This window comes from Bactrocera neohumeralis, chromosome 4 (genome assembly GCF_024586455.1).
Source record: "Bactrocera neohumeralis isolate Rockhampton chromosome 4, APGP_CSIRO_Bneo_wtdbg2-racon-allhic-juicebox.fasta_v2, whole genome shotgun sequence".
NCBI lineage: Eukaryota > Metazoa > Arthropoda > Insecta > Diptera > Tephritidae > Bactrocera > Bactrocera neohumeralis.
In genome coordinates this window covers 11,541,040-11,559,904 of record NC_065921.1, presented here as the reverse complement: position 1 = coordinate 11,559,904, position 18,865 = coordinate 11,541,040, and the positions used below count along the sequence as shown (strand labels likewise).

Below are 18,865 nucleotides of genomic sequence, written 5' to 3'. Positions count from 1 at the left end.
TACCGTTCAACGTAAACAAGCAAATTGCAAAGTCACTTAAAGTTATTCGCATCCCGAGAATGTACCGAGTTTAACGTCAATAAAAGAGGCTGCTCGTGACATTACTGTTAGAAAACTTCAACACATTTAAATTGTATTATAAATATAACACGTTTTATCTAATAATAAATTTAAAATAAAACACATACTTAAAGAAGTGCTAGGGTTACATTGGGCACAAGAGGGGAACATATGGACTAATATCCCAAATTTATAATAACAAGTCACATTATTTCGAAGTCAATAATTAAGGCACTAAAATAAGTCAAGTAAAGAACGGTTGCTGACTTGGCTAAATGTAAGCAAGAGTAAAAGGTCCCTCACCTTATAAAATGGTAACAAGATGTAAAGAAAACAAAAAAGTTATAAGCGCCACAAAATGTAAGCAAAGCGGCCATTGACCACTTGTAATGTAAAAAAATAGGTCAGTCAGTGACCCCAAATGTAAACAAAGGTTGTTGACTTGGCTAAATGTAAGCAAAAGGGTCATTGATCTCTTAAATTCTAAACGAAAAGGTCAGTGATCTGAAAATCAAACAACGTTCTGGAATTTGCTAAATGTAAGCAAAAGGGTCATTGACCTCACAAAATTAAAACAAAGTGGTCATTGACCTCTTAAATTCTAACGGGTCAGTGATCTGAAATTCAAACGTGGTTGTGGATTTGGCTAAATGTAAACAAAGGATTCATTGAGATGTAAAGAGAAGAGTTCGTGACCTGAAATGTAAACAAAGGTTATTGATTTGGCTGAATGTAAACAAAGGTCGTGGACTTGGACTATATTGAACAATTTGAAAATTGCTAAATTTTCCTGGTGCCTACACGACGATTTTCAGGAACATTTCTTAATTTCTGCATGTTAACGTCAGAGGTAGATAAGCAACTCACATAAGACTTTTGTTCTGTTGTAATGTTAAGTGTATAAAGTAGCTTCAAACTAAATAACTACAATTCAGTTTTTCAGGCCGAAGTGGGCTTCTGCCTTAAGCTTAGTACGCAGCTCTCAAGAAACGTAAAAACTTCATATAAAAAAACGCTTAAGAAACGTTCAAGATACTTTCCTGCGACAAACTTAATACGCAGCTCTCAAGAAATCAAAATTTTTGATACTTTTTTTCAATGAATATGGCAAACCTTGTTTTGCGAAGTAACATCAAATCAACAATTGTTTCTTGAAGGAAATCTAAGTAATCGTCAAATTCGTCCTAAATTAGTAAATCATTATTATGAAGTATATTCCATTTTGAAATGTTGCATAAAAACTATACTTTCTTAAATCTCAATGAAAATCTTTATGTTACCATACACATACACACGTATATATTACGAAAAAAATGTAGATCATTCACAATGCGTAACCAGCTGTCAAAATTACTTGAGAAATAATGTATTTTTTTTCTTGAGCAATTACTTGAGAGCTGCGTACCAACCTTAATCAGCAAACCTTTTAATGAACAACCAAGCTGTCCGTAAGGTCTATACTAAATGTAATCTAGGTTATGAATGAGGAAAATAACTATACTTTCAGTCTTATGCCAATTGAAGAAAACGAAAAGGCAGTCACCGCACTGGGGCAAATAGGAACATAATTCCCGTAAGCTACCTAGACTATTCAGCTCTTCAAAGAGATGTTTGAGGCAATAGAGAAACACCTAGATCTATTAAAAATTTATTTTGTGGTAGCATTGGTGATGGACTGACCAAAAAGCAGCTACTTCTAAGCAAAAGGGAATTTGTAGTAATATCTAACCTAACGTTAAGATACCACCACTAGGTTTTTTACAAAATCCATTTAGTTTTTGAATAAGGCTTAGTTTGGTTGCAAACCGGTAGTACAATGCACCTATAGAAGGCCGAAGTGCGGGCGCCTGCTGTCTGGCGTTCCTGTGTCTTTCTTTACAACCAACCAAGAACCTCAACCTGAGGTCCATGAATAAAATCGGCTGCCGTCAATCCCATTATCCAATTTTCTTACCGATTACGGTTCGTTCGTACTTTAAGCAATATTCAACCTAATAGGAAAATCCTTTGATCCGGTTTCCATTTTACTTGAGTAAAACCAATCATGCGACACTGTACAAAAGTATTATCATTTAAGCCATAATCAAATGTTACGAAATAGAAATGCAAATATTAGTATGTTCACCAAATACTAATTCTAACTAAACATATAATTCTCTTTAAAGATACCAGCTCACTTAAAGACTAGGCGTTATTCAAATAAGTGCACACAACTGTGCAGTTCTCTATCTGCAATGACTCTAAAGAATTTAGCATTTTGTAATCCAGCGAATTAATTTTTTTTTTTTTAATAAATGTTTTGATACATTGTGTCCTATATCTTCTCACATGTGGCTTGTTGTTAATATTCTGTTTTATATTTAATTTTTAATTAATTAATTTTTGTTCCTTCTACTTGTTTGCCATACAACTTAGTAGGAGCGACCGCCGATGTTCTTGCTTGGCTTTTAAGGGGAGAGACCGCGTTTATTCTATTTATTTACAATCACAATTATAGAAGTTCTTTTTAGGACATTTTCTTTATATAAATTAATTTCTTCCATATAAATCTTTGGTTATACTGATGTATGGATATTTTCGATAATCTTGAGTTATTTTTACTTTATTTAAACAAAATTATCTCAAATAAAAATAGCAAAGTTAAAGATAGGACTTTGATAACAAAAATGATAATTTCAGGTGAACAAAAATCAAAAATACAAAATAAAAAATGAAAATACATCAACTCAAGCATTATGCTCCAGCTCCCCTTATTTGCTAGCTAAAGTATAGATACTTTCATCATTCACCGTTTTGTTGGACACCTATTTAAATACAAATTAGATTAGATATACACCAGGTCAGCAGCAACTGCTGAAATCTGATATGCTTACGATCTGTATCTCGTTTCACCGGCTCGTTCCACGGCTGCAATTTAGTGCTACCCAAAGTTATAAACAGTAAGTTGGCAATAAAATAGAACCCAGCCATAATGTAAAAAATAAAACGCCACTGATTTGGGTTTGTCTGTAATTGGCAATCAGTAAATATTATATTTACGTTTATTATTTTTGACCAACTCACCGTATCTGTCACAATGACGCCAACAAGTAACGGTGCAAAAATGCTCATTACATTAGCTGCACAGTTTGTAATGCCCATCATAGCGCCGGCGAAATTCGGTGATAAATCCATGTGATTCAAAAGATAACCTAAAAATGTTGCCGAGTCGGTACCAACACCGACAGTTAGTAAGATAACAGCCAAATCAACATTATCGGCGTCGACAAACCCCAGTGCAATGGCGGCCGTCATCGGTGTCCACATGCCGATCGTGTTGAAGATCTTACGGCTAGCGTTCGTGCTCAACACTTTCCTTGACAGCAGTACCTGACCGAGGGCACAGAAACACAGACCGAATACTAGATTAGCGGTATATGGCAGGGCGGAGAGCAAGGCATTACTCTGGATATCTTTGTCGAACACATTCTTTATGTAAGAGGGTATTTGTGTCATCATTGTCCAATAGCCCCAATTGTAGGCACAATTGCAAAGGAGTAGCACCCAAAATGGCAAGGATGTGAGTATGCTTAACCAAGGTGTGGGCAACTTTGCTGAGGTGGCATTATTGTCACGCTTAGAAATCACTGCTAATTCTGATTCGATGTAATTTCGCTCCTTGGGTGTAATTAATTTGGATTGATGCGGTGCATCAGCGCTCCACAGCAGCCACACCAAACACCAGATAATGCCACAACCGCCGGAAACATAGAAAATGCTCGGCCAACCAAACTTTGAAGCAGCTAGTGTGCCACTAATACTCAATATGATGATCGTGCCAAATTGTGGGCCGGAATAGCAAATTGTTGCAAGTATACCGCGTTCAGCTGGTGGCGCCCATTGTGCCAAAAGCGTATGCGTCGAAGGATATAGGGAACCTTGACAGAAGCCTTGCAGAAATCGTATAGCGCAAATGAATTGCCAATTACCCAGTTGTGCGCTTAAGGGCGTAAACAAGGCGAGAAATCCAGAAATACCGACACCGTAGAGATACATTACTTTACCGCCGAAACGATGCGCCAGCTGACCGCCTGGTATCTGCATGAGGACGTAACCCCAAAAGAAGCTGCTCAGTAGCAGTGACTTTGTTTGCTCCGACCATTCATACTCCTATATATATATTGAAGACAATCACCGTTATAATTAAAAAAAAACAAAAACAGATTTAAAAATTACGAACGCACCGGAAAATCTGGATTTGTGGAATTGCGATCCATCATTGCCACAATGGCCACTGAGAGATTGGCTCGCTGCATAAACGCTACACAGAAACCGGAGAATATCAGCATACTTTGCAAATGTCGCACGCCCACTTTCGGACCTATTGAAAATATAAAGTATGCGGGTACACATGGTAACGTCGAAAATTAGTGCGTTGCCCCTCAGAATACAGTCTATACTTGCTGTCAGTTACTGCCGCAGTCTCGTCAGAATTTTCAGCGGTAATACGAGTATCCTTCAATACCATTAGCACAATTTTTGTAATGTTAACTGCTCGGAGATAAAATTAAAACTGATTACATTTTGCGGCATTTCATGTCGTTCAGTTTCTTATCGTTTACTGTTTCCATAAAGCACTTTAGATGTAATGTAATTTAACAGACAAAGCACTTAAAATATTTACTTCCAATAAACGTTTAATTAATTGATTGCTCTACAACCTACACTAACATTTTCATCGTTAGTATCATAAATGTTAGTCAGTGCTAAATCTAGAATTAACAATTGTTAAACTATTCGGATTGCGCGAGCTGCATAATTCGGCCTGTCTGGATTAGATTTGATCAGATAGCATATATTCGTCAGTGGGCTAACCATGCTTTTCTGGTATTTTTGACGCTTTGTTGGGGCATTTATTGCGGCATACCATTGAGCTGTTATCAGCAATAGTTGATGTCAATTAAAATCAGTACTTATCGGTCGTTATCACATACGTGATAATCATCTATTACTTAAACGGTACTTAAATGTTCTATGAGTGATAATAATGCTTTAATTTCATACAAAAGCCTGAACTACAGAAAGCAATATTACCGAAAAGTGATTTTACTGTAAAGTACTTTCTGTGCTCGTATGCCTTTCTGACGTCGTAAATGATTCTGCTTTTTGGATCTATAGTGCCATGTTTTGCAGAAACACGAATTGGTACGTGAAATGATAGAATAATTTACTCCGATCGTTCAGTGTATATGGCAGCTATATGCTATAGTGGTCCGTTTCATTTTTTTCCTTCTTTTCATTTTCCTCTACCAATCGACACGAACCTTTTTTGAGCGATTGAAAACCTGTTTGGGAGCCAACGTACACAAATTTGTTTTGCAGTCAAATGTTCTTGCAATACGAGTATGTAGTGTAATGCCGTTCGCGGAACAAAAACTGATTTTGGACGATCTACACGAAATTCGCCTTGGATTGATCTACGATCTAGATTGAATTTCTCATACCATCGATAAATACTGGGTCTTGATTGACATCAAATTTTAGAAAAATTCCATTTATTGGCCGAGTTGAATATTTTAAGTTACTGTAAGCAACATAAATAGCGCTCGTAGGTCGAAAAGTTCTGAGTTTGTGCACTACCAAAAATGTTAAACTTTACGATAATGTTGTGAGTGACCAGTTTGCAACACTAAAGGGTGATCCATTTCGAGATTTCCAACTTTTTTTTAAAGAAAAAACACAGAAAGTTCAAATTTAATGGAGAACGTTTATTGTCGTTCGAAAGAACATTCGTTGGCATTTATTTTTTGAAGATTATCTCTTTCAAATGTTGGCCGCAGCTGCGTCTCAGATGGTTAGTCCAATTTTCGATGACTCGTTCGACTTCGAAAAACTTTAAACTTTGCATATCCCCAAAGAAAAAAGTTCAACGGTGTTATATCACATGATCTTGGGGCCAATCGCCCTCCCCAGAATGTGAAATTATCTGCTCAACAAAGTGTTCAATCAATAAATCCATTGATTTATGCGATGTGTGGGAAGTATGTGAAGTGGCGCCGTTTAAAGCCGTTTATATTTTAAAGAAATATGAGCCACACCAAGCCGTTGTTTATTCTGGATGAAATGGCAACTCTTGAGACTTTTTAGGTTACTCCTCGCCTCTAATGCGTAAATTTTAATAGATTAATACGGTAGATACCCATTGAGCCAAAAATGGGCCAAATCGCTGAACACATTTTTTACAGAACGTGAATTTTCGTAATATAGTTGAACGACTTGTAAACGTTGTTCAGACGAAAATGTTTTCATAATAAAATGATTAACAATATTGAACAAAAATAGTATGACAGCTTGACACTACTCACGCATGACCTTTCAAAAGAAGGAAGTACCTCTAGTTTATGGTGAAAGTTAGGTGAACTTGGCGGGAGTCACTTTCAAGTGCAAACATTAGCACACTTTTTAAGATCGGCTTTTTAAAATTTTGCGGTCATTTTCTTAGAGAATATACCTATCGGCTAAGACAGTAGAAATAATCGGTTTTTTTAAACGACTTCAGATACTTTCCCCTTAAATCTTTTCCGAAATTATCTATCATATGATCTGTGACTTTTTACCAGAATACGCATTGTGTCCGACATTTAAAAGTAGCAGTCGGGAGGATGGAGTCATGTGCAGAAGTTCACGCAAGTGAGGAAAGTTCTCTGATCGCCATTCACGTGGGAGTGGCTAGAAACGATTCTTTTACATATGACTCAAGCAGCTCACTACTTCCGGTCTTTGACCAAGTATCCTCTGGGTAGCCTAAGAACATCCGTTTGAAGGCGAGCTAAAGTGAGAAGGCGAAATATCCCCTACATAGGGTTGTGCGCTGGGTTTAGGACCCGATACGTAAAAAAACACCCCCAATGAACAGTAACAACCAGCCTCGGATGAGAGACCCCCCTTTTGATGACGACCACGGCAAACGAAATAAGGACTACGATTTAAGGGCATGCACCTGGAATGTCCGGTCCCTTAATTGGGAAGGTGCCGCTGCCCAGCTGGTTGATGTCCTCGTGAAAATAAAGGCTGACATCACCGCCGTCCAAGAAATGCGATGGACGGGACAAGGACAAAGACGAGTAGGTCCTTGTGGCATTTACTACAGTGGCCATATAAAGGAACGCAAGTTTGGTGTGGGATTCGTGGTGGGAGAGAGACTTCGTCGCCGAGTACTATCATTCACTCCGGTGAATGAACGTCTAGCCACAATCCGCATAAAAGCGAGGTTCTTCAACATATCGCTGACTTGCGCCCACGCCCCGACGGATGAGAAGGACGATGTGACCAAAGATGCCTTTTATGAGTGCTTGGAGCGCACTTATGAGAGCTGCCCCCGCCACGATGTCAAAATCGTGCTTGGCGATTTTAACGCCAGGGTGGGCAAAGAAGGTATATTTGGCACCACGGTCGGTAAATTCAGCCTCCACGATGAAACATCCCCAAATGGGTTGAGGCTGATCGACTTCGCCGGGGCCCGAAATATGGTTATCTGTAGATTCCAGCATAAGAACATTCATCAAGCTACCTGGCTGTCTCCGGATCGAAAAACTGCCAACCAGATCGATCATGTTGTAATAAACGGAAGACACGTCTCCAGTGTTTTAGATGTGCGTGCGCTCCGAGGTCCTAACATCGACTCGGACCACTATCTTGTTGCAGCCAAGATTCGCACCCGCCTCTGTGCAGCAAAAAATGCACGCCAACAAACACAATGAAGGTTCGACGTCGAGAAGCTGCAATCACAACAGACAGCCGAACGATTCTCTACTCGGCTTGCACTCCTGCTCTCTGAGAGCACTCGTCAACAACTCGGTATAAGGGAACTGTGGGACGGCTTTTCAAACTCCTTACGTACAGCTGCAACCGAAACCATTGGTTTTCGGAAAATGCACAAGAACAGCTGGTACGAGGAGGAGTGCAGTGTCGCAGCGGAGAGAAAACAGGCTGCCTACCTCGCAATGTTACGATCGACCACAACACGTGCGGGATAGGATAGATACCGAGAGTTTAAGAGGGAAGCGAGACGCATTTGTAGACAGAAAAAGAAGGAGGCCGAAATGCGTGAGTACGAAGAGCTTGATAAGCTGGCCGACAGGGGTAATGCTCGAAAATTCTACGAAAAAGTGCGGCGGCTTACAAAAGGTTTCAAGCCCGGAGCATACTCTTGTAGAACCCCCAAAGGTGATCTAGCCACCGATGCCCAGAGCATACTTAAATTATGGAGGGAACACTTCTTCAACCTGCTGAATGGCAGTGAATGCATAACACCAGGAGAAGGCGAACCCGATTCCTCAATCGATGACGATGGAGCAGACGTTCCATTACCCGACCATGAAGAAGTTCGAATAGCAATTGCCCACCTGAAAAACAACAAAGCGGCAGGGGCCGACGGATTGCCGGCCGAGCTATTCAAACACGGCGGCGAAGAACTGATAAGGAGCATGCATCAGCTTCTTTGTAAAATATGGTCGGACGAAAGCATGCCCAACGATTGGAATTTAAGTGTGCTATGCCCAATAAATAAAAAAGGAGACCCCACAATCTGCGCCAACTACCGTGGGATTAGCCTCCTCAACATCGCATATAAGGTTCTATCGAGCGTATTGTGTGAAAGATTAAAGCCCACCGTCAACAAGCTGATTGGACCTTATCAGTGTGGCTTTAGACCTGGAAAATCAAAAACCGACCAGATATTCACCATGCGCCAAATCTTGGAAAAGACCCGTGAAAGAAGAATCGACACACACCACCTCTTCGTCGATTTCAAAGCTGCTTTCGACAGCACGAAAAGGAGCTGCCTTTATGCCGCGATGTCTGAATTTGGTATCCCCGCAAAACTAATACGGCTGTGTAAACTGACGTTGAGTAACACGAAAAGCTCCGTCAGAATCGGGAAGGACCTCTCCGAGCCGTTCGATACCAAACGAGGTTTCAGACAAGGTGATTCCCTATCGTGCGATTTCTTCAACCTCCTTCTGGAGAAAATAGTTCGAGCAGCAGAACTAAATGGAGAAGGTACCATCTTCTATAAGAGTGTACAGCTGCTGGCGTATGCCGATGATATTGATACTGTTGACAGTCATAACTTTGAAGTTGTAGATAATTTCGTCTATCTTGGAACCAGCATTAACACCACTAATAATGTCAGCCTAGAAATCCAACGCAGGATAACTCTTGCCAACAGGTGCTACTTCGGACTGAGTAGGCAATTGAGAAGCAAAGTCCTCTCTCGACAAACAAAAACCAAACTCTATAAGTCACTCATAATTCCCGTCCTGCTATATGGTGCAGAGGCTTGGACGATGTCAACAACTGATGAGTCGACGTTGCGAGTTTTCGAGAGAAAAGTTCTGCGAAAGATTTATGGTCCTTTGCGCGTTGGCCACGGCGAATATCGCATTCGATGGAACGATGAGCTGTACGAGATATACGATGACATTGACACAGTTCAGCGAATTAAAAGACAGCGGCTATTCGCCAGCATTGCATTTTCGTGGTTCAAAATCTTTCTCAGACTTATTTTAGGTGATAAAAAAACACGTTAGATGAACAAAACAGTTATACTCTGTAGCAACATGTTGCAAAAGTATATAAACTAGTTAATAGCTAATTATTATCAAAACAAATATTCTTATATCCAATAGTTTTTTTTTTTATATTTCGGATATTTTACGCCGCATTCCCGCTTTTTTTGCTTAATATATTGTAGATGCTTTCGTCATTCACCAGTTTGTTGAACACCTATTTAAATACAAGTTTAGATTAGATAGGCTGCAGATTAGTGCTGCTTGATATTTGAATTGCTCACGATTTACGTTTCGTTTCACCGGCTCATTCCAGGGCTGCACTTTAGTGCTACCCAGAGTTATAAACAGTAAATTGCCAATAAAATAGAAAAATATCATAGTGTAAAATATCATGCGCCACTGATTTTGGTTTGTCTACAGTTGCTATGAGTTAATATTATATTTGCATCTATTATGTTTAAAGTACTAACCGTGTCTGTCACAATGACGCCAACAACTAACGGGCCAATTATACTCATCAAAGTAGCTCCAAAACTTATAATACCCTGCAATGTTCCGACGAAATTTGGTGATAACTCAATGAAATTCATATAAAAACCCATTAATACAGCTGAATTGAAGCCCACAGACAACGTTAGTAAGATAACGGCCAAATCAGAACTATCGGCATCAACAAACCCCATCGGAATTGTGGCCGCCATCGGTATCCACATGCCAACCGTGTTGAAGATCTTACGGCTAGCGTTCGTGCTCAACACTTTCTTTGACAGCAATAGCTGACCGAGGGCACAGAAACACAGACCGAATACTAGATTAGCGGTATATGGCAGGGCGGAGAACAAGGCATTACTCTGGATATCTTTGTCGAACACATTCTTTATGTACGAGGGTATTTGTGTCAGCAATATCCAATAGCCCCAATTGTAGGCACAATGCGTAATGAGTAGCACCCAAAATGGCACGGATGTGAATATGCTCAACCAAGGTGTGGGCAAGTTTGCTGAGATGGCACTATTCTCACTCTTTGAAATCGCTCCTAATGCTGATTCAATGTAATTTCGCTCCTTTGATGATATTAATTTGGATTGACGCGGAGAATCAGTGCCCCACATTAGCCACACAAGCGACCAGATAATACCACAACCGCCGGAAACATAGAAAATGCTCGGCCAACCAAACTTTGAAGTGGCTAATATGCCACTAATGCTCATTATTATGACTGTGCCAAATTGCATGCCGGAAAAGCATAGTGCTACAAGTATACTGCGTTCGGCTGGTGGGGCCCATCGGGCTAAAATAATTTGCACCGAAGGATATACGGCAGCTTGACAGAAGCCTTGCAGAAATCGCAATGCGCAAATGAATTGCCAATCGCCCAATTGTGTAAATATGGTGAGAAAGCCACCAATACCAACACTGAAGAGCAACATTACTTTGCCGCCGAATCGCTGCGCCAACTGACTGCCTGGTATCTGCATGAGGAAGTAACCCCAAAAGTAGCTGCTTATTACCAGTGACTTGGTTTGCTCCGACCAGTCGTACTCCTGTAAGTGTGCATTAGACAATAAATTTTATATTAAAAAATAGAATTAAAATTAAAATTCTGGGCGCACCGGAAAATCTGGGTTTGTTGAATTCCGATCCATCATTGCCACAATGGCCACTGAGAGATTGGTTCGTTGCATAAACACTACAGCGAAACCAAGGAATAAAAGGAAGCTTTGCAAGTGTCGCACGCCCACTCGAGGACCTATTCCTAATTATAAAGTCGAAAATTAGTGCGATGCCCTTCAGCATACGCTCTACGAGTATACTTGCCTTTAATTTTTTCTGCAATCTCTGTAGCATTCTCAGCGGTAATATCCTTCGATACCATTATCTCAACTTCATTAAAGTTTACTGCTCGCAGATACAACTAGAACTAAGTGCATTAGCATTTTAGCTCTACTTGATGGAATAAGCTTTACTATGCTATTATTTACGGCTTTAAGATACAATTAAAAATCCATGAAACTGCGTTTCGTTATTTGTTTGATTTTTTTATCGTCTAATAATTTAATAAAGCACTATAGGTGGTGTAACAGACGTGCATATTAAATATTTACATTTAATAAACTCTTAATTAATTTACCGCTCAAAAGCATGTGCTGACTGTTTTATCATTAGTATCATTATTATTAGATAGCGCTGATCTCAAGCTCAGGAGGACTGGATGTCATCTAAACGTGGGCGGTGCCATTCCCATTGTTAAGTTTTTACATCTTTTTAGTTATGACACTTTATAAATTTTCGTTTAATTCATTTTTCACGCCCATCTACTTCCTTTGAGGAAGCATTGCAAGCCAGATTGCGGAACTTTAACCCGCTAAACTCCTCCCAAATCATATCTGTTGGGTGTCAAAGAATATATGTGCAACGCATTATAAAAACCTACATAGTTCGCAAATAATCTGGATGACATTTCTCAGATACAAATCACACAAATAAAAAAAAGTACGCTTCCCATGGAACCAACTTTAATTATGAATAGTTCACCACATTAATAATTCGAATTGAAGCCGTTTTCTATTCACGTCACTCTCTGAAGTTCCTTCAGTGATCGCAGCCCTTAACTCAGAACAAGTTCACACATTCTGGTCAAGCGTGGAAGGTAGAGTATATAAAGGATTGAAGAGTCCAGAAAAGGATGACTGCTTGAACTAAGCCTCCCCCTCAATGCACTGCACTGAACGCCAATACACCACACTAACGCAATCCACTCACGAAAACACCACATACTAATACACAAAACCCTACTCCACCCATGAAGACATCACACAGCCATACACCCAAGTCGCTACACGCCGCAAGATGACATTACCCAACGATCTTTCCGAACTGACCAAGAACCAAAGACTCATCAGATGTTGTCATCGCCCTTGCCTCTGCACCATATGGCAGAACGGGAATACGGAGTGACTACCTTATCCATACAAAAGTGAGTTCGGACAACAATGAGCAAACAAGTGCTAGGGGCGTAAACCAGAGCCAAAGAGAGACAAACGAGCACCAGCACTTTACAGCCTAGCTGCCCAACACTACAACTAGATTAAAAAGGAGGTACCAACGAGATAAGCGTAATTGGTAAGGACATTTCGCTCGTTCTCCCAAATAGTGGCGATATTTTTCAATGTAAAATCTATCGCGGAACTATACCTCTCTCTCTATTACTTCAGTCTATTTTTAAGTCGGATTAATTAAAAACTTGAAAAATCTCTGAGAAAGTAATAAGCCGGGCTTCGCCCGAGTCGTACATGTGTTGACCAAATTAACACCCTTCATATCATTGGCTAGTTAAAGGACAAATTGCAGTCGACTCTTCAACCCTAGAACTGACGTATGCCGATGACATTCGGTTATTGATTGTAAAACACTCCGACATGCGAGCAAAATATAAGAATCTATGCGCTGTGTCGGGTAGAATTGGTTTAGAAATTAACAACGACAAAACATTGACAATGAAAACAATTAAAGCAGGGCTAGGTTCGGGAGTTACCGAACGTTAGATATTATTGTAACTTGTCAGGATCAAAGTCGAGGAAATTCTTTCAGCTGAATATGGTTTGTTAGTTAGATGGGGTCTCGGACTTATTTTCACTTGATTTTATCTATTTTGCGCATAAAGATGCACCGTTATTAGAAGAACAAGCTCCCTCAATTTGGTTAAAATAACTCACACATTTGCCAATGTGGAGTATGCGGCAGAAAGTCAACTATAAGGTCGAAAATTTAAAATTTAAAGAAATTATTTATCCGGTTCAACTTATTTTTGACATACAGACATACTTTTATCCGTATTTCTTTAATATATCTCACAGGTTGACCGATATTTTCGATAAGATGTTCGCATTTGGAACTTTTATCCACACACTTATATGGTATATAAATGATCAGGATGATGAGATGAGTTGAAATGGGAGTGACTGTTTGTCTGTCCAAGCGATAACTTGAGTAAAAATTGAAATATCTTAACGAAACTTGGATGACGTGCAAAAACTGGAAAATGAGGAATAGATCAGCGTAATTGGAAGGAAAAGCCATATCTCAGGACCTACTGGACCAATATCGGCCAAATTTGTCACATAATATTACCTTGATATTCCCATATTCTAGCGCCAAAACTAACGAAAGCGGACTACAACCACGCCTATTTCGCATATATTGCAATTTTAAATTTGATCTGTTTCTTTCACTTTCTAGTGTACAAATTAAGATAAATTTTGCTGATTTAATGAAGCAACAGAGTACCTTGAGCCACCTCAATATATTTAGTGAGCTCAAACTATAATATAATATTTTGCACAAGCCATTAAGTGCACCATGGAGTTATGTGTAGAAGTTTACGCAAGTGAGGAAAGTTCTCTGGTCGCCATTTGCTTGGGAGGAACCAGAAATGATTCTTTTAAATATGACTCAAACAGCTCACGACTTCCGGTCTTTGACCAAGTAGCCTCTGGGTAGCCTAAGAACATCCGTTTGAAGGCGAGCTAAAGTGAGCTGGTGAAACATCCCCTACACAGGGTTGCGCGCTGGGCTTGGGACCCGCCACGTAAAAAACACTACCAATGAAAAAGCATAAACAGCCTCGGAAGATAGATTTGCACCCACGCCGCGATGGAAGAGAAAGACGATGTAATCAGAGATGCCTATGAGCGCTTGGAGCGCACCTACGAGAGCTGCCCCCGCTACGATGTCAAAATCGTGCTTGGCGACTTTAATTCCAGGATGGGCAAGGAAGGTATATTTGGCGCAACAGTCAGCAAATTCAGCCTCCATGACGAAACATCCCTAAAAGGGTTGAGGATGATCGACTTCGCTGGGACCTGAAGTATGGTTATCTAAAGTCCTAGATTCCAGTATAAGAAAATCAAGCTACCTAGCTGTCTCCAGATCGAAAAAGCCACCACGCAAGGAAGGTTCGATGTCGAGAATCTACAATCACCACAGATAGCCGAATGATTTTCTCCTCGACTTGCACTCCTGCTCTCTGAGAGCACTCGTCAACAATTCGGTATAAGGGAACAGTGAGGCGGAATTTCAAGCTCCTTACGTACAGCTGCAACCAAAACCATTGGTTTTCGGAAAATGCACAAGAACAGCTGGTACGAGGAGGAGTGCAGTGTCGCAGCGGAGAGAAAACTGACTACCTACCTCGCAACTTTACGTTCGACCACAACACGTGCGGGATAGGATAGATACCGAGAGTTCAAGAGGGAAGCGAGACGTATTGGTAGACAGAAAAAGAGAGAGGCCGAAATGCGTGAGTATGATGAGCTTGACAAGCTAGCCGACAAGGGTAATACTCGAAAATTCGTAATTCGTAAAATTCATATTCTTCTAGAACCCAAGGAGGGGATCTAGTAACCGATGCCCAGAGCATACTAAGATTATGAAGGGAACACTTCTTCAGCCTGCTGAATGGCAGTGAAACCATAACACCAGGATAAGGCGAACCCGATTCACCAATCGAAGTCGATGGAGCAGACGTTCCATTGTCCTACCATGAAGAAGTTCGAAGAGCAATTACCCGGCTGACGAACAATAAATTGCCGGCCGAGTTATTCAAACACGGCATCAGCTTCTTTGTAAAATATGGTCGGACGGAAGCATGCCCAACGATTGGAATTTAAGTGTGCTCTGCCAAATCCACAAAAAGGGAGACCCTACGATCTGCGCCAACTACCGTGGGATAATCCTTTTAACCATCGCGTATAAGGTTCTATAGAGCGTATTGTTTGAAAGACTAAATCTTACCGTCAACAAACTGATTGGACCCTATCAGTGTGGCTTTAACTGACCAGGATTCACCAAGCGTTAAATTTTGGAAAAGACCCGTGAAAAGAGAATCGACGCGCACCACCTCTTCGTCGATTTCAATGCTGCTTTTGACAGCACGAAAAGGAGCTGCCGCCGTGATGTCTGAATTTGGTATCCTCGCAAAATTAATAAGGCTCTTTAAGGTGACGTTGAGCAACATCAAAAGCTCCGTCAGGATGGGGAAGGACCCCTGAGAGCCGTTCGGTACCAAACGAGATTTCAGACAAGGTGGCTCCCCTTCGTATGACTTCTTTAACCTAATTCTGGAGAAAATAATTCGAGCAGGAGAACTAAACAAAGAGAGTACCGTCTCGCTTAATAGAGTGTACAATTGCTGGCGTATGCTGCTGATATTGATATCATAGTTAGTTAGTTCTGCTTTCTCCAGAATGGATAAGGATGAGTCGACTTTGCGAGTTTTCGAGTGAAAAGTTCTGCGAAAGATTTATGGTCCTTTGCGCGTTGACCACGGCGAATATCGCATTCGATGGAACGATGAGCTGTACGAGATATACGACGACATCGACATAGTTCAGCGAATTAAAAGACAGCGGCTACGCTGGCTAGGTCATGTTGTCCGAATGGACGAAAACACTCAAGCTCTGAAAGTATTCGACGCAATATCCGCGGGGGGAAACAGAGTAAGAGGAAGACCTCCACTTCATTGGAAGGACAAGGTCGAGAAGGACTAAAATCGGCCTACTTTAGAACAAAAGCATCATTTTAGCCATTGGGATATAATTTGTATATTCATGAACCAATTAATCAGTAATAACTATAAAAGATCTGATTTGATTTGTACTATTTTTACTCACAATTTTTAAAGATAACCTGAGGCATGATGAGAGAAAGGTAAGAGTGAGTAAGGTGAGAGTGCCTCTATATTAGGGGTTGTGCTTTGAACCGACTTGTGTTGTGTTACTAACAAACTTTAGTGGCAAAAACTTATTAAAACTGAAAGAACAACCAAAAATCGTATATACTTAATTCTTACACTTTTTCTATCATATTCCGAATTAGCATTATGCTTCATCTCAGCATGTTTACTAAATGCAATGTAGATGACTTCACCATTCTAATTGTTGTCTACCAGTTAGGTAATACAAGTTTTGGTAATTTATGCTCCTGGGTACCTGCTACCACTTGATTTGATACGCTCATGATCTGTGTCTCGTTTCGCCGGCTCGTTCCACGGCTGCAATTTAGTGCTACCCAAAGTTATAAACAGTAAATTGCCAATAAAATACCACAATGCCATAATGTAAAATATTAAACGCCACTGATTTGGGTTTGTCTGCAATTGGTATGAGTTGATATTATATTTGCGTCTATTATTTTTGAGCTACTCACCGTATCTGTCACAATGACGCCAACAACTAATGGTGTAATAATGCTCATCAAAGTAGCCCCTAAATTTGTAATGCTCATCAATGTTCCGGGGAAATTCAGCGATAAGTCAATATGATTCACAAATCCACCCAAAAATGTTGCTGAGTTGGCGCCCACAGCCACAGTAAGTAGAATAACGGCCAAATCAGCGCTATTGGCATCAACAAACCCCAGCGCAATTGTGGCCGCCATCGGTATCCATATACCGATCGTGTTGAAAATCTTGCGACTAGCATTTGTGCGCAACAACTTCGCTGACAGCAGTACCTGGGCAAGGGCACAGAAACACAAACCGAGTACTAGATTAGCGGCATATGGCAGGGCGGAGAGCAAGGCATTACTTTTGATATCTTTGTCGAACACATTCTTTATGTACGAGGGTATTTGTGTTATCAATGTCCAATAGCCCCAACTGTAGGCACATTGGGATGTGAATAGTGCCCAAAATGGCACGGATGTGATTATGCTCAACCAAGGTGTGGGCAACTTTGCTGAGATGGCATTATTCTCACTCTTTGAAATCGCTCCTAATGTTGATTCAATGTAATTCCGCTCCTCTGATGATATTAATTTGGATTGACGTGGAGAATCAGCGCCCCACAACAGCCACACAAGCGCCCAGATAATGCTACAACCGCCGGAAACATAGAAAATGCTCGGCCATCCAAACTTTGAAGTAGCTAATGTACCACTAATACTCAATATGATGATCGTGCCGAATTGTGAGCCGGAATAGCAAATTGTTGCAAGTACACCGCGTTCAGCTGGTGGCGCCCATCGGGCTAAAATAATTTGCACCGAAGGATATACGGCAGCTTGACAGAAGCCTTGCAGAAATCGTAAAGCGCAAATGAATTGCCAATCGCCCATTTGTGCGCTTAAGGGCGTAAATATGGCGAAAAATCCTGAAACGCCGATACTGAAAAGCAACATTACTTTACCGCCAAATCGCTGCGCCAACTGACCGCTTGGTATCTGCATGATGACGTAACCCCAAAAAAAGCTGCTTAGCAACAGTGACTTGGATTGCTCCGACCAGTTATACTCCTATAGAAAATAAAAGTTGTATTAAAAAAATTAAATAAAATTCTGGGCGCACCGGAAAATCTGGATTTGTTGAATTCCGATCCATCATTGCCACAATGGCCACAGAGAGATTGGTTCGTTGCATAAACCCCACCGAGAAACCGAGGAATAAAAGGAAGCTTTGCAAGTGTCGCACGCCCACTCTAGGACCTATTCAAAATATAAATCATCACTCACGCTTACTCATTATAACGTCAAAAATTAGTGCGATGCCTTTTAGCAGACGCTCTATACTTTCCTTCAATTTCTGCCGCAGTCTCTGTAGCATTCTCAGTAGTATCCTTCGATACCATTGTTACAACTTTACTAATGTTTACTTCTCAATGATAAAACTATAACTGAATGCATTTAGCTTTACTTGATATTATAAGCTTTACTATACTATTATTTACGGCTTTGAGATGCAATTAAAAATTTGTTAGTTGCATTTCTTTTTATCGTTAAATTCCTTATCGTGTAATAATTTAATAAAGTAAATAGTTGGTATAATAGACGAGAATTTTAAATATTTACATTAAACTTTTAATCTATTTACCATTCAAAAATATGTAAATGCGGTCTTCGTTACCATCATATTCTCACCTTGCCTCCACGTGCCTCTTTACTATCAATCACTTAGCTACATATATCGTAGGCACGACAGCGGAGGAGCTGTAAGTGAGATAATGGTATCGTCAAGAGACATCGACTCCAGAAGTGCCCCTGCTCCAGCAGCCTGCACAATACCCATTCTGATGGGATCGGCTTTTTCCTGAGTAAAAATACTAGTAAGTCGCTTATCATACGGGAACCAATAAACGAGCGCGAACGCAATAAAACCGAGTTATTATTATTCTAAAACTGGAAGCAACGCAATCATACAAGTTTACGCGCCAACGCAACCAGCTGATGATGACCGCAAACTGAGTTTCTACAACAAGCTG

At 40.4% G+C, this 18,865-nt stretch overlaps 3 protein-coding genes and 1 long non-coding RNA gene across 6 annotated transcripts in view; 1 reads left to right on the top strand and 3 right to left on the bottom strand.

The window, feature by feature from the left end:
- Positions 1-2,742: 2,742 nt before the first annotated feature.
- Positions 2,743-4,581, bottom strand: LOC126757208 (putative inorganic phosphate cotransporter). Its single transcript, XM_050470912.1, has 4 exons — positions 4,504-4,581; positions 4,284-4,420; positions 3,124-4,209; positions 2,743-3,066 (listed from the first exon to the last, which is right to left on the bottom strand). The coding sequence occupies exons 1-4, from the start codon at positions 4,565-4,567 to the stop codon at positions 2,869-2,871; spliced, it is 1,485 nt and encodes a 494-aa protein (XP_050326869.1). The 5' UTR covers positions 4,568-4,581; the 3' UTR covers positions 2,743-2,868.
- A 5,001-nt stretch (positions 4,582-9,582) lies between these two features.
- LOC126757194 (putative inorganic phosphate cotransporter) lies at positions 9,583-11,564 on the bottom strand. 3 transcript variants are annotated; one of them, XM_050470898.1, is made up of 5 exons: positions 11,430-11,564; positions 11,225-11,361; positions 10,082-11,155; positions 9,893-10,025; positions 9,583-9,825 (listed from the first exon to the last, which is right to left on the bottom strand). In XM_050470898.1, exons 1-5 carry the CDS (start codon positions 11,485-11,487, stop codon positions 9,803-9,805), a joined length of 1,425 nt encoding a protein of 474 aa, XP_050326855.1. In that variant the 5' UTR covers positions 11,488-11,564; the 3' UTR covers positions 9,583-9,802. The 3 variants fall into 3 exon arrangements, with proteins under 3 accessions (XP_050326855.1, XP_050326854.1, XP_050326856.1); XM_050470897.1 differs by having other exon boundaries at positions 9,583-10,025; XM_050470899.1 differs by lacking the exon at positions 9,583-9,825 and having other exon boundaries at positions 9,957-10,034.
- Positions 11,565-12,342: 778 nt separating this feature from the next.
- LOC126757209 (uncharacterized) overlaps positions 12,343-18,865 on the top strand; it is an 8,605-nt gene continuing 2,082 nt past the window's right edge. The window contains exon 1 of the long non-coding RNA XR_007666709.1: positions 12,343-12,727. This is a non-coding gene — a long non-coding RNA (uncharacterized LOC126757209). The remainder of the gene's footprint in view (positions 12,728-18,865) is intronic.
- Positions 16,389-18,865, bottom strand: part of LOC126757207 (putative inorganic phosphate cotransporter) — a 2,954-nt gene continuing 477 nt past the window's right edge. The window contains 4 exon segments of the mRNA XM_050470911.1: positions 16,389-16,614; positions 16,616-16,761; positions 16,818-17,903; positions 17,956-18,094. Of these exon segments, the coding sequence (XP_050326868.1) occupies positions 16,554-16,614; positions 16,616-16,761; positions 16,818-17,903; positions 17,956-18,094 (1,432 nt within the window). The 3' untranslated portion in view covers positions 16,389-16,553.

Coding starts and splice junctions, on each gene's coding strand:
- LOC126757208 (XM_050470912.1), bottom strand. CDS start 4,567: ATGGTATTGAAGGATACTCGTATTACCGCTGAAAATTCTGACGAGACT. Junction 4,421..4,503: donor GACTGCGGCAGTAACTGACA/GCAAGTATAGAC, acceptor TATTTTCAATAG/GTCCGAAAGTGGGCGTGCGA. Junction 3,067..3,123: donor GCGTCATTGTGACAGATACG/GTGAGTTGGTCA, acceptor TGCCAATTACAG/ACAAACCCAAATCAGTGGCG.
- LOC126757194 (XM_050470897.1), bottom strand. CDS start 11,487: ATGGTATCGAAGGATATTACCGCTGAGAATGCTACAGAGATTGCAGAA. Junction 11,362..11,429: donor GATTGCAGAAAAAATTAAAG/GCAAGTATACTC, acceptor AATTAGGAATAG/GTCCTCGAGTGGGCGTGCGA. Junction 10,026..10,081: donor GCGTCATTGTGACAGACACG/GTTAGTACTTTA, acceptor TAGCAACTGTAG/ACAAACCAAAATCAGTGGCG.